This window comes from Melozone crissalis, unplaced genomic scaffold (assembly GCF_028551555.1).
Source record: "Melozone crissalis strain CALT ecotype California unplaced genomic scaffold, PUWL_Pcris_2 ptg000266l_1, whole genome shotgun sequence".
NCBI classification, from domain to species: domain Eukaryota; kingdom Metazoa; phylum Chordata; class Aves; order Passeriformes; family Passerellidae; genus Melozone; species Melozone crissalis.
In genome coordinates this window covers 1,067-15,118 of record NW_026536021.1, presented here as the reverse complement: position 1 = coordinate 15,118, position 14,052 = coordinate 1,067, and the positions used below count along the sequence as shown (strand labels likewise).

Sequence of the window (14,052 nt, the reverse complement as noted above, 5' to 3'; positions counted from 1 at the left end):
CCAAATCTCTCCTTTTTGGCCTCAAAATCTCTATTTTATCCCAACCCCACCTTTTTTGGCTCATTCCCCCTTTGAAAGGTGACCTCACTTTCTGGTGCCCAAAATACCCTAATTTTACTCCAAAACTTCCCTTTTTTGTGCCCTGCCCGCCCCAATTTTCTGCCCCAAATCCCCCATTTTACCCCAAAAATCTCCTTTTTGGGTCTTTCCCCCTCTGCATGAGGTGACACCATTTTTTAGCCCCCAAATCACCTCATTTCACCCCAAAAATCTCCTTTTTTGTGGCCTTTCCGCCCCTCTTTTTCACACTCCCTGAATGTGATGCCACTTGTTGGCCCCAAAATTGCCTTGTTTCACCCCAAAACCCCTTTTTTGGGCCTATCTCCCCTTTTTTTACCCCTCTCACATTACCCCACTTTTTGCTCCCCAAATTGCATCATTTCACCCCAAAAAAATCTCTTTTAGGACCTACCCTTCCCCCTCAGGATATCACCCCAGTCTTCAGCCCCATAATCTCCTCATTTCACACAAAAATCCCTTTTTTTGGGCCTTTCAGCTCTTTTTGTCCCCACACAGTGACCCCAATTTTTAACCCCCAAACGGCATTGTTTGCTCCAAAACACAAAAAGTTGAACCCCAGTTTCTCATTTATCCCAAAATTCCTTTTTTTCCCTCAAAACTCTCCAAAGCCCCCAAAATTCCCATTTTTCACCCGAAGCCCCTCACAGGCCTGGAATTCCCCCACACGTGACCTCAGTGGAGGGGAGTGAGCTGTACTGGTTTTACTGGTGACCCACCCCCCCTATACTGGTCATACTGGTGCAACAACCCCCTCTCATTCCTGTACCCCTCCCTCAGCCCATTTTTGGGTCATTTTGTCGTGTTTTCCGCTCATCTACCTCACCCCTTCACCAAGCCAGTGAGATTTCGGGGTGAATTCTCGGGTGTTCTGGTTCGAGAGGGTGGGGAAGGCGTTTGTTTTGCGGGGAAATTGTTAAAAAGCGCGAGAAAAAAAAAGAAAATCCTAAAATTTAAGAAAGAAAAGCGTGGCTGGTGCGCGCCACTCCCAAAATGGCGGCCGGACCCGCCACACTCAGCCTGGCGACGGCGGCGCCACGCCCAAGATGGCGGCCCCGCCCCCGCACACCCAACGGGGGGGGGGGGTGGGGTGGGGGTGGGGGGGCGTTCCGTCCTTCCCAAAATGGCGCCCTCGCCCTTCCCAAGATGGCGGCGCGACGCGGCCAAAATGGCGTCCGGGCCCCGCCCTCTCCCTCCCCGTTTCCGCGTTTGAATAAAACTTTCCCGGGCGGCCCGGAGCGCGCAGAGGCCGTGGCGGCGGCGGCAGCACCGGGCCTGGGGCCGGCAGCGGCGGCGGCGACCGGGCGGCGGCGGAGGAGCGGCCGCGAGAAGCGCTGGGCCTTGCCGGGGCGGGCTGCGGCCTAGTCGGGAGGTGGCGGTGGGGGGGGCGCAGGCCTCGCGGCGTCCCGCAGGCCTCGTGGGGGTCCCACCGGCCTTGAGGGGGGGTCGGCGGCTTTTTGGGGATCCCCGAAGCTTTTAGGGGGTCCCGCGGGTCTTTGGGGGGATCTCGGGGACCTCGCAGCGCGCGGGGAGGTGGCGGCCGAGACCCCACGGACGCTGTGAAGGGACCCCGGGCCCTGCGGCACTTTTGGGGGTCCCCACACGCTATAGGGGCTGGGGGAGACCCTGTGGGCGCGTTTTTGGGGGGCTCTGGGCCTTATAAAACATCGGGGAAGGGGTCCCAGAGCCCTGGTGACCCTTGGAGGGGTCTCTTATCACCTCTAGACCCTTTTGGGGAGGTCTCGGGCCCTCATCAATACCTGAGGGGGATCCCAAGTCTCCGCAGGCCCTTTTGGGGTGCCCCGGCCCATTTAGGATTTTTTGGGGGGTCGTGCTCCCCAATTCCCCTCAGGGCCCTCCGCAGTCCGCATTTTGGGGGGGCTTTGGGGATGTTTTTAGGGGAGCAGACGAGAGGTTCGTTTTTGGGTTCTTTTTTTTGAGGGAGTTGTTTTGAGGGGTGTTTTTGGGGTGTTTTTTGAGGCTTTTTTTGGGGTTTTGCTGAGGCTGTTCTGGGGGGGATTTTGAGGCTGTTTTGGTTTTTTTTTTTTTGAGGCTGCTTTTGGGGTGTTCTTGAGGGTGCTTTTTGGATCGGTTTTTTCTTATTTTTGAGGGGATTTTCGGGGGTCCGGCGGGCGGCGCGCGGATGTCCCGGGCCGGGGGGGGTCGCGGGGGTCCGTAGGGTCGGGGGTCGCCCCGGGGGCCCGGCCATGGCCTCGGTGCCCGTGTACTGCCTGTGCCGCCTGCCCTACGATGTGACCCGCTTCATGATCGAGTGCGATGGCTGCCAGGACTGGTTCCATGGCAGGTGGGACTGGGAGCACTGGGAGGGACTGGGTGGGGGGGGGGACTGGGAGCACTGGGATGGGGCTGGGGGGGTCTGGGGAGTAGTGCGATGGGACTGGGGGGTAGTGGGAGGCACTGGGAAGAACTGGAATGTATCTGGGAGGCACTGGGGGGAGGACTGGGGGTACTGGGGGGGACTGGGAGCACTGGAACAAGGCTGGGGGGGACGACTGGGAGTAGTGGGAGGCATCTGGAGCTGCTGGAGGGGACTGGGAGGCATCTGGGAGATGCTGGGAGGTATCTGGGAGGCACTGGGTGGGGGGGGGACTGGGGGTACTGGGGGTGACTGGGATAAGTTTGGGAGGTACTGGGAAGCATCTGAAGGGTGCCTGAGGGGACTGGGGAGAAGTCCAGGAATACTGGAAGGAACTTGAGGGGGTACTGGGAGAAGCCTGGGTGGAACTGGAGGGCACTGGGAGAAGTCTGGGGGGGGCTACGGGGTACGGGGAAGGTCTGGGAGTTACAAAGCGAGTTCTGGGGTGTGATGGGGGTTACTGGGGAGGTGCCTGGTGGTTACTGGGAGGCACTGGGGGTTAGTGGGAGGCACTGGGAGTTACTGGGGTGTCCCCACAGCTGCGTGGGGGTGGAGGAGGAGGCGGCGGCGGAGATCGACCTGTACCACTGCCCCCAGTGCGCCGTGCTCAGGGGGCCTTCTGTCAGTGAGTGGGGCTGGGGGGACTGGGAGGGACTGGGATGGAGGGGACTGAGAGTTCTCTGTCAGTGAGGGGGACTGGGATGCACTGGGATGGGGGGGGGGGGGGGGGGGGAGATGCTCCAGGCTTCCTGTGGACCCCCCCCCCCATGTCTCTCTGTCCCTGGTTCCTTGTTTGTCCTTGTGTCCCCTGTCCCTGTTGTGTCCCTGTGTGTCCCCACCGTGTCCCCCTGTCCCTGGAGTCCCTGTGTGTCCCTGCCCATCCCTGTCCCCACCATGTCCCTCTGTCCCTGTGCGTCCCCACCGTATTCCTCTGTCCCTGTGTGTCCCCACCGTGTTCCTCTGTGCCTGTGTGTCCCCATCATGTTTCTCTGTCTCCACCGTGTCCTTGTATGTCTCTGTGTGTCCTTCTGTCCCCACTGTGTTGCTTTGTCCCTGTGTGTCCTCACCGTGTCCCTGTCTCTCTTTCCCCATGTGTCCCTGTGTGTCCCCACCGTGTCCCTCTGTCCCACCGTGTCCCTCTGTCCCTGTGTGTCCCCACCGTGTCCCTCTGTCCCACAGTGAAGCGGCGCCGTGGTCCGGCCAAGGCCCCAGAGCAGGATCCCGGCCGTCCGGCCCGCACGGGCAGTGCCCAGTTCATCCGGGAGCTGCGGGGCCGCACCTTCCCCAGGTGAGGGCAGGGACAGGCGTGGGTCAGTGCCAGTGTGGGTTAGTGCCAGGTGAGGGCAGGGGCAGGTGTGGGTCAGTGCCAGTGATGGTCAGTGCTGGGTGTTGGTCATTCTCAGTGAGGGCCAGTCCTGGGTGATGTTGGTGACTCCCAGGGACTGTTGGTCAGTCCTGAGCGTTGTTGGTCACTCTCAGCGGCTGTTGGTCAGTTCTGGGTGATGTTGGTCAGTTCTGAGTGATGTTGGTCACTCCCTGGGGGTGTTGGTCACTCTTGGGGGGGGTCTCACCCTCCCTGCACTGTCCCCCCAGTGTGGACTAGGTGTTGCCGCAGCCCAGCAAATGGTCAGGAACTGGGGGTCCCTATAGGAATTGGGAAGTCCCTGTAAGGATTGGGGGGCCCCTGGGGGGTCTGAGGTCACTCTGGGGGGGGGGTCTCACCCTCCCTGCACTGTCCCCCCAACGTGGACCAGATGCTGCTGTGGCCCAGCAAGTAGTCAGGAACTGGAGGTCCCTGTAGGAACTGGGGGGTCTCTGTGGGGGTCTGGGGTCACTCCTGGGGGTCTCACACCCCCCTGCTCTGCCCCCCCCAGTGCGGACGAGCTTCTGCTCCGGCCCAGCAAATGCTCAGGGGGTTGGGGGATCCCTGTAGGAATTGGAGGGTGCGTCCGGGGGTCCCTGTGGGGGTCTGGGGTCACTCCTGGGGGTCTCACCCCCTTGCTCTGCCCCCCGAGGGCGGACGAGGTGCTTCTGCAGCCCAGCAAGTGCTCAGGGTTTGGGGGATCCCTGTGGGGGTCTGGGGTCCCTGTGGGGGTCTGGGGTCACTCCTGGGGGTCTCACACCCCCCTACTTTGCCCCCACAGTGCGGACGAGGTTCTGCTCCGGCCCAGCGGGGCCCAGCTGACCGTGGAGTACCTGGAGGAGAACAGCTTCAGCGTGCCCATCCTGGTGGCACGGCACGAGGGGCTGGGCATGACCCTGCCCCCCTCGTCCTTCACCCCCCGCGACGTCCTGCACCACGTTGGTCAGTTTGGGGGGGCTTTTGAGGGGGTCCTGGGGGGCTTTGGGGGGGGGCTGGGGGCATTGGGGGATCCCCAAGACCTCACAATAGGGGCAGGGTCCTCCCTATAACTTCACCCCTTGCACTCTTTCGAGGGGTCTTGCGGGGACAAGTAAGGGTCCAGGGAGTCCCCATTCATGATTTGGGGTGCATGGGGATGTCTGGGGGGTCCCCAGGACCCCATAAAAGGGGCAAGGTCCCCCCTGTAACATCATCTCCTTGTTGGTTTCTTACACTGTTTTGGGGGGTCCTGGGGGGGATGGGTGAGGGTCCAGAGGGTCCTTATTCAGGGTTTGGGGTGCTCAGAGAGATTTTGGGGTCCCCCCAGCTGTTTTGGGGTGCTCAGGGAAGTTTTGAGGCCCACAGAGAGGTTTTGAGGGGGTCTTTGGGGCACGCAGGGAGGTTTTGGGGGGGTTTTGAGGTCTCCCAAGCCATTTCTGGGGTGCTGAGGCAATTTTGGGGCCCACAGAGAGATTTTGGGGGGCGTTTGGGTCCCCCGGGTAGTTTCTGGGGTGCTGAGGCAGTTTTGGGGTCCCCCTGGCCGTTTCTGGGGTGCTCAGGCGGTTCTGGGGCCCGCAGGAGCTGACAAGGTGGTGGCTGAGGTGCTGAGGCAGTTTTGGGGAGTTTTTGGGGGCCCCCTGGCCGTTTTTGGGGATTTCGGGCGATTCTGGGGCCCGCAGAGAGTTTTTGGGGGGGTTTTTGGGGTCCCCCTGGCCGTTTTTGGGGCGCTCAGGCGGTTCTGGGGCCCGCAGGAGCTGACAAGGTGGTGGCTGAGGTGCTGAGGCAGTTTTGGGGAGTTTTTGGGGGCCCCCTGGCCGTTTTTGGGGATCTCGGGCGATTCTGGGGCCCGCAGAGAGTTTTTGGGGGGGTTTTTGGGGTCCCCCCGGCCGTTTTTGGGGCGCTCAGGCGGTTCTGGGGCCCGCAGGAGCTGACAAGGTGGTGGCCGTGCTGGACGTGGGCCGCCAGGCCGAGCTGCGCATGCGCCTCGGGGACTTCGTGGCCTACCTGGGGGGGCCCCGGCGCGAGCGCGTGCTCAGCGTCACCGGCCTGGAGTTCTCGGACACACGGTGGGTCCCGGTGCTCCCAGTCCTTCCCAGTGCTTCCCAGTGCTCCCAGTCCTGCCCAGTCCCTTCCCAGTGCTCCCAGTCCTTCCCAGTGTTCCCAGTGCTACCAGTCCTGCCCAGTCCCTTCCCAGTCCTTCCTCGTGCTCCCAGTGCCTCCCAGTCCTGCCTAGTCCCTTCCCAATGCCTCCCAGTAACTCCCAGTGCTCCCAGTCCTGCCTAGTCCCTTTTTTAGTCCCTTCCCAGTAGCTCCCAGTCCCTTCCCAATGCTCCCAGTGCCTCCCAGTTCCATCCAGTGCTGCCTGGTCCTTCCCAGTGCTCCCAGTAACTCCTAGTCCCTTCCCAATGCTCCCAGTGCCTCCCAGTGCTCCCAGTCCTGCCTAGTTCCTTTCCCAGTGCTACCAGGAACTCCCAGTTCCATCCAGTGCTGCCTGGTCCTTCCCAGTGCCTCTCAGTGCTTCCTAGTGCTCCCAGTTCCTCCCAGTGCTGCCAGTAACCCCGAGTTCTTCCCAGTGCGCCCAGTAACTTCCAGTTCCTTCCAGGGCTCCCAGTAACTCACAGTTCCTTCCAGTGCCGCCCGATCTTTCCCAGTCCTTCCCAGTGCTCCCAGTGCCTCCCCTTCCCTCCTTCTCCAACCCCAGGGATCCCCAAAATCCCAGAGCTTCCTCCTTCCCTCCTCCAACCACAGATACCCCCAAAATCCCAGATCCTGCCCCCTCCAAGTACCCCCAAAATCCCAAATCCTGCTCTCTAAGTACCCCCAAAATCCCAGATCCTGCCCTCCAAGTACCCCCAAAATCCCAAATCATCTCCCCTAATGACCCCCAAAATCCCAGATCCTGCCCCCCAATATCCCAGATCCTGCCCCCAAGCACCCCAAAATCCCAGATCCTGCCCCTCCCCAGCGTCCCCCGCTGCATCCTGTCCCCCCTGAGGAACCCTATGCCCCATGGGGGGGTTCCCCACCCCCTGACCCCCATTTTTGGGGTTCCCCAGGCTGTCCAACCTGGTGCAGACCCCGCGGATCGTGCGGAAGCTCTCGTGGGTGGAGAACCTGTGGCCGGGGGAATCGGCGCGGGAGCGGCCGAGCGTGCAGAAGTTCTGCCTGATGGGGGCCAAGGACAGCTACAGCGACTTCCACATCGACTGCGGGGGGCACCTCGGCCTGGTACCACGTGCTCAAGGTACGAGGGGGGATTTGGAGGGAATTTGGGGTGGTTGTAGGGGATTTGGGGACAGTTATAGGGGATTTGGGAGGGTCATAGGGGAATTGGGGTTGGGGGTGTTGGGCTACAGCGGCTTCCACATCGACTGTGCGGTCACCTCAGCCTGGTACCACGTGCTCAAGGTACGAGGAGGGTTTGGAGGAGATTTAGGGGGGTATAGGAGATTTGAGGGGAATTGTAGGGGATTTGGGGGCAGTTATAGGGGATTTTGGGGCCACTTAAAGGGGATTTGGGGGGAGTTATAGGGGATTTGGAGCAATTGGGACTGGGTGTGTTGGGCTACAGCGACTTCCACATTGACTGTAGGGCCACCTTGGCCTGGTACCTCATGCTCAGGGTATGAGGCGGGGTTCTCCAGGAATCTGGGGAGGTTTAGGGGTTTTTAGAGGGTATTTGGGGGATTTTTGGGGTAATTGGAGCTGAGGGTGTTGGACTACACTGACTTCCACATTGACTGAGGGGGTACCTTGGCCTGGTACCTCGTGCTCAGGGTACAAGGAGGGGCTCTCCAGGAATCTGGGGGGGGTTTAGGTGGTTTTTAGAGGGGATTTGGGGGATTTTTGGGGTGATTTGGGTTGGGAGTGTTGAGCTACACTGATTTCCACATCAGCTGTGGAGGCACCTCAGCCTGGTACCTCATGCTCAGGGTATGAGGGGGGCTCCTCCAGGGGTCTAGGAGGATTTAGGGGCTTGTAGAGGGGATTTTGGGGGTTTTAGGGGATGTTTGGGGGATTTTTGGGGGAATGAAACCTGGTGCTCTTACCTGCCCCCCCTCACCTGTGCCCCAGGGTGAGCAGATCTTTTACCTGGCGCGTCCCTCGGCCGCCAACCTGGCGCTGTTCGAGGCCTGGAGCAGCTCCCGGAACCAGCCCGAGCTCTTCTTCGGGGACCAGGTGGATCGGTGCTTCCGGTGCCACCTGCGCCAGGGCCAGACCCTTTTCATCCCCACAGGTGAGGGGGGCTTGGGGACACCTGGGCACGACCTCGGGGACACCTGTGCCGGACACCAAACATACCCCCAGTGTCACCTCTGTCACCTGTACTACGGTCAAACTGTCCCCAAGCACACCCCCAGTGTCACCTGTATCACCTGTGCCAGGGTCAGACTCCCACAAACACACCCCCAGTGTCACCTGTGCAAGGGACAGACCCCCAAACACACCCCCAGTGTCACCTGTGCCAGGGTCAGACCCCCAAACACACCCCCAGTGTCACCTGTGCCAGGGTCAGACCCCCAAACGTGACCCCAGTGTCACCTGTGCAAGGGACAGACCCCCAAACACACCCCCAGTGTCACCTGTGCCAGGGTCAGACCCCCAAACGTGACCCCAGTGTCACCTGTGCCAGGGTCAGACTCCCACAAACACACCCCCAGTGTCACCTGTGCAAGGGACAGACCCCCAAACGTGACCCCAGTGTCACCTGTGCAAGGGACAGACCCCCAAACACACCCCCAGTGTCACCTGTGCAAGGGACAGACCCCCAAACGTGACCCCAGTGTCACCTGTGCCAGACCCTCTTCACCCGCACAGGTGAGGGGGGCCTTCGGGACACCTGGGCACAACCGTGGTGGCACCTGTGCCAGACACCAAACACACCCGCAGTGTCATCTTTTTAAGGCAGACACCCTCAGTGTCACTTGTGTCACCTGTGCAAGGGGCAGAGATCCTCAGTGTCACCTGTGCCAGACCCCAAACGCACCCCAAGTGTCACCTGTGCAAGGGACAGACCCCAAACACTCCTGCAGTGTCACCTGTGCAAGGGACGGACATTTCCAGTGTCACCTGTGCCAGGGCCAAACCCCTAAACCCAAACAGGTGACACCCCAGTGTCACCTGTGCCAGCTGTGCCAGACCCCAAACACACCCCCAGTGTCACCTGTGCCACCAGGTGAGGGTTTGGTGACCTAAGGGACTTCCCCAGCATCTCCTGGTGAGGGTCAGACAAGTTCTCCCAGTTCCCCATCCCAGTTCCCCAGTGCCCCATCCCAGTGCTCCCAGTGCTCCCAATGCCCCATCCCAGTGCTCCCAGTTCCCCCAGTGCCCCATCCCAGTGCCCCCAGTGCCCCATCCCAGTGCTCCCAGTTCCCCATTGCCCCATCCCAGTGCTCCCAGTGCCCCATCCCAGTGCTCCCAGTGCTCCCAATGCCCCATCCCAGTGCTCCCAGTTCCCCCAGTGCCCCATCCCAGTGCTCCCAGTTCCCCCAGTGCCCCATCCCAGTGCTCCCAGTGCTCCCAACGCCCCATCTCAGTGTTCCCAGTGCCCCATCCCAGTGCTCCCAGTGCCCCCAGTGCCCCATCCCAGTGCTCCCAGTTCCCCCAGTGCCCCATCCCAGTTCCCCCAGTTCCCCATCCCAGTGCTCCCAGTGCCCCATCCCAGTGTTCCCAGTGCCCCCAGTGCCCCATCCCAGTGCTCCCAGTTCTCCCAGTTGCGTGTGTGTGTCCCCAGGCTGGATCCACGCCGTGCTGACCCCCGTGGACTCGCTGGCTTTTGGGGGGCACTTCCTGCACAGCCTCAACATCGGCATGCAGCTCCGGTGGGCTGGGGAGGGGCTTGGGGGGGGCTTTTGGGAGGGTTTGGGGGTTTTTAAAAGGTTTGGGGGATTTTTGGGGGGGCTTTTGGGAGGGTTTGGGGGTTTTTAAAAGGTTTGGGGAGAGTTTGGGGGGGCTTTTGGAAGAGTTTGGGGATTTGAACAGGTTTGGGGGCATTTTTTGAGAGAGTTTGGGGGGGCTGGGTGAGGGTTTTGGGGTTTTTTAAAGGTTTGAGGGGAGTTTGGGGGAGGCAGGGAGGGGCTTTGGGGATTTTGGGAGAGTTTTAGGAGTGTTTTTGAGTTTTGAGGGGCTTTGGGGGAGGTTTTGGGAGTGTCTTTGGGGAGAGTTTGGGGCGAAATTGAGGGGGATGAGGGAGAGTTTGGGGAGGGGATTTGGGGGGAGCTGGGTGAGGGTTTGGGGTTTTTTTAAAGGTTTGGGTGGGGCAGGGAGGGGATTTGGGGGGCTTTGGAAGGGTTCTGGGGGTGTTTTTGGGTTTTGAAGGGATTTGGGGGGCTTTGGGGGTTTATTTGGGGAGAGTTTGGGGGGCTTGGGGGAAATTGAGGGGGATGAGGGAGGGATTAGAGAGTTTGGGGAGGGGATTTGGCGGGGCTGGGCGAGAGTTTTGGGGTGCAGGGAAGATTTCAGGTGCTGTGGGGTGCCTATGACCCCCCCAAAGCCCCCCCCCCTGAACCCCCAAAACCCCCCCCAGGGCGTACGAGCTGCAGCGCCGCCTCAACACCCCCGACCTGGCCAAATTCCCCAATTTTGAAACCGTCTGCTGGTACGTGGGGAGGCACCTGCTGGACACCTTCCGAGGTGGGTGCCCCTCCTGGGGGGCTGGCAGCACACCTGGAGGGGTTTGGAACACATCTGGGGGGGCCTTAAACCCACCTGGAGGGGCTTTAAACCCACCTGAGGGAGCTGGGAGCACACCTGGGAGGGTTAAAACCTCTCTAGGGGGGGTTTGAACCCACCTGGGGGGGCCTTAAACCCACCTGGGGGGCTTAAAACCTATCTGGGGGGGCTGGGAAGTCACCTGGGGGGGGTTAAAACCTTTCTAGGGGGTGTTTGAAGCCATCTGGGGGTGCTTAAGACCCATCTGTGGGGACTCTAAACCCACCTGGGGGGTTCAAAACTCAACTGGGGAGGTTAAAGGCTGTCTGAGGGGGCTGGGAACCCACCTGGGGGGGCCTTAAACCCATCTGAGGGGGTTAAAACCCACCTGGGGGGGCCTTAAACCCATCTGGGGGGCGTTAAACCCACCTAGGGGGGTTAAAACCTGTCTGGGGGTGCTTTAAACCCAACTGGGGGGGGTTTGAACCCCTCTGTGGGGGCTCTAAACTCTAAACTGGGGGGCTGGGAAGCCACCAGGGGTGGGGTTTAAACTTGTCTGGATGGGTTTAAATTCATTTGGGGGGGCTCTAAACCTATCCTGGGGCGTTTAAACCCAAACCCAATTTAGGGGGCTTTGAACCCATCTGGGGGGGGTTTAAACCCAACTGAGGGGGCTTGGGGGGGGCTGCAAACCCACCTGGAGGGGCTTGAAATCCGTCTGGGGGGGGGCTCCAAACCCGTCTGGGGCAGTTGGGGATCCCCAAATGCCCCCCAAGAGGCGTCTGGAGGTCCCATCCCCGATTTCTGGGGTGTCTCTGAGTTTCACATCCTGATTTTGGGGTGTCCCTATGGTTCCCACGCTGATTTGATGATTCCCATCCCATTTTTTGGGGTGTCTCTGTGGTTCCCACGCTGATTTGATGATTCCCATCCCATTTTTTTGGGGTGTCCCTGTGGCTCCCACACTGGTTTCATTATTCCTATCCCATTTTTTGGGGTGTTCTTGTGGTTCCCACACTGGTTTGATGGTTCTTCTTCCATTTTTTTGGGGTGTCCCTGTGGTTCCCATGATGATTTGATGGTTCCATCCCAACCTGAGGTTTTTTTGGGGTTTTTGGGGTGCAGGGCTGAGGGAGAACCGCCGGCACCCCGCGGCCTATTTGGTGCTGGGAGCCCGAGCCCTGACCGGGGCCTTCCGAGCCTGGACCCGCCGAGAGGTTGGGGGATCCTGAGGGGGTTTTTGGGGGTTCCTGAGGGGTTTTGGGGGTTCCTGAGGGGTTTTGGGGGGTCTAGAGGGATCTGGGGGACTCCAGGGGGTTTTGGGTGGGTCCAAAGCGATTTTGGGGGGGGCCTAAGGGATTTTGGGGGATCCTAAGGGGTTTTGGGGAGGTCCCGAGGGGTTTTGGGGGGCTCCAGGGTGATTTGGGAGGGTCCTGAGGGGTTTTGCCGGGGTCCCAAGGGGTTTTGGGGGGGGTTTCCAAGGGATTTTGGACAGGTCCCATGGGGTTTTGGGGGGATCCAGGGGGATTGGGGAGTGCATAGGGATTTTGGGGGCTCCAGAGGGGTTTTGGGGAGGTCCCAAGAAGTTTTTGGGGATCCAAAGGGATTTTGGGGGGGTCCCGAGCAGTTTTGGGGGGGGGTCTCAAAGCGAATTTGGGGATGTTCCAAGGGATTTTGGGGTGCTCTGGAGGGGTCCCAGGGGTGGGAGGTTTTGGGGTTCCCCAGTTTTGGAGGGGTCCCCCCCATTTTAACCCTTTCACCCCCAGGTCCTGGCAGAGCACGAGCAGGAGATCCCCGAGACCGTCCGGCCGGGGCAGCTGATCAAGGAACTGGGCAGGGAGATCCGGCTGGCAGAGGTGAACTGGGAGCACTGGGAGCAACTGGGAATGACTGGGAGGGACTGAGATGGACTGGGGAGGGCACTGGGAGGGATTTCAAGTGTACTGGGAAGGGACTGGGAGCAAATGGGGGAACAGAGGGGCCACTGGGAGAGGTTTGAGGAGGTTTCGGGGTTACTGGGAGTGACTGGGGAGGGACTGGGAAGGGTTCTGAGGAGGTTTCGGGGTTACTGGGAGGGGTTTGAGGAGATTTTGGGGTTACTGGGAGGGACTGGGAGGGGTTTGAGGAGATTTTGGGGTTACTGGGAGGCACTGGGAGGGGTTTGAGGAGATTTTGGGGTTACTGGGAGGCACTGGCCCATACTGGGACATACTGGGAGCTTTGTATCCCCTCCCCACAGGAGCTGTTCCAGCAGAGCACGGGGATGTCGGGGACCCCCTTTGGGCCCCCCTGGGGGGTCCCAGGCCCCAAAAAGGGGGGGGCCCCGCAAGCCGCCCCCCAACTCCCCGCACTCACGACGATGGGGGGACCCTGAACCCCCCCCCAGCACCCCAAGAGGAGGATGAGGAGGTGAGGGGACTGGGGGGCACTGGGAGGAACTGGAGGAGCAGATATGGGGGAGGAGTGGATTGGGGGGGGCTTGGGGGCTGGATTTGGGGTCCCCTCCCCTCAAATCTTTGGGTGTCCCCCCCCAGGTTGATCCCCCCAGCTCCAGCCCGGAGGAGACAGACCCCGACTCCGAGGGGGACCCCCAGATCCTGCTGGCCAATGGGGGGTCTCGGTGAGGAACTGGGGGGGTTTGGGGGGGTCCCTGAGAGAATTTGGGGGGCCCCAGGGGGACTGGGAGAGACTTAGGGGGGAACCCGAACGATTTTGGGGGGACCTGGGTGGGTTCTTGGGTGGTTTTGGGGGGAACTGGGGGGTCAGGGATGAGTTCCAGAGGGGTTTGGGGGGGGTCCAGGATGGATTTTGGGGGGGGTCAGGGATGGATTTTGGGGTTCAGGGGGTCCAGGATGGATTTTGGGGGGGTCAGGGATGGATTTTGGGGTTCAGGGGGTCCAGGATGGATTTTGGGGGGGTCAGGGATGGATTTTGGGGTTCAGGGGGTCCAGGATGGATTTTGGGGGGGTCAGGGATGGATTTTGGGGGAGTTTGGGATGGGTTTTGAGAGGATCCAGGATGGATTTTGGGGTCAGGGGCTCCAGGATGGATTGGGGGAATCAGGGATGGGTTTTGGGGTTCGGGGGGGTCCCCCTGACACCCCTCCCCCTCAGGCCCCCGCCGCAGCCGCCCTGGGGGGCTCTGGGGGTCCCGGCCGCCCCCATCCCCCCCCCTGCTCCCCCCCCAGCTCCCCCCTGGACCTGGACTCGGAGGAGGAGCTGCAGATCGACGAGACCCCCCCGCGGCGGGGCCCGCGCCGCCTGCCCCGTGCGTACCCCAAAAACTTCCCCAAAACAGCCCCAAACATCCCCAAAACCACCACACAGCCTGCCCCGTGGGTACCCCAAAAACACCCTAAAAACACCCCAAAACCATCCCCAAAAACATCCCCAAACCTCACCCCCAAAACCAGCCCCAAACATCCCCAAAACAGCCCCAAAAGCATCCTCAAACATCCCCAAAAACCCCAGAACATCCCCAAACCTGACTCGAAAAACACCCCAAAACATCCCCAAAAACATCCCCAAACTTGACCCCAAAAACGCCCCAAAGCATCCCCCAAAATACCCCCAAAAACATCCCCAAACCTGACCCCAAAAACGCC

General features: G+C 60.8%; 1 protein-coding gene across 1 annotated transcript; it reads left to right on the top strand.

The window, feature by feature from the left end:
- Positions 1 to 2,235: 2,235 nt before the first annotated feature.
- Positions 2,236 to 13,707, top strand: PHF8 (PHD finger protein 8). Its single transcript, XM_054294589.1, is given in 15 exon segments — positions 2,236 to 2,383; positions 2,995 to 3,080; positions 3,635 to 3,743; positions 4,600 to 4,760; positions 5,722 to 5,863; positions 6,854 to 7,004; positions 7,006 to 7,041; positions 7,872 to 8,034; positions 9,532 to 9,619; positions 10,324 to 10,430; positions 11,574 to 11,665; positions 12,215 to 12,304; positions 12,688 to 12,857; positions 12,983 to 13,068; positions 13,636 to 13,707. Coding segments are annotated over 13 exon segments (1,458 nt in total). The 5' UTR covers positions 2,236 to 2,285; the 3' UTR covers positions 12,823 to 12,857; positions 12,983 to 13,068; positions 13,636 to 13,707.
- The last annotated feature ends 345 nt before the right edge of the window (positions 13,708 to 14,052 follow it).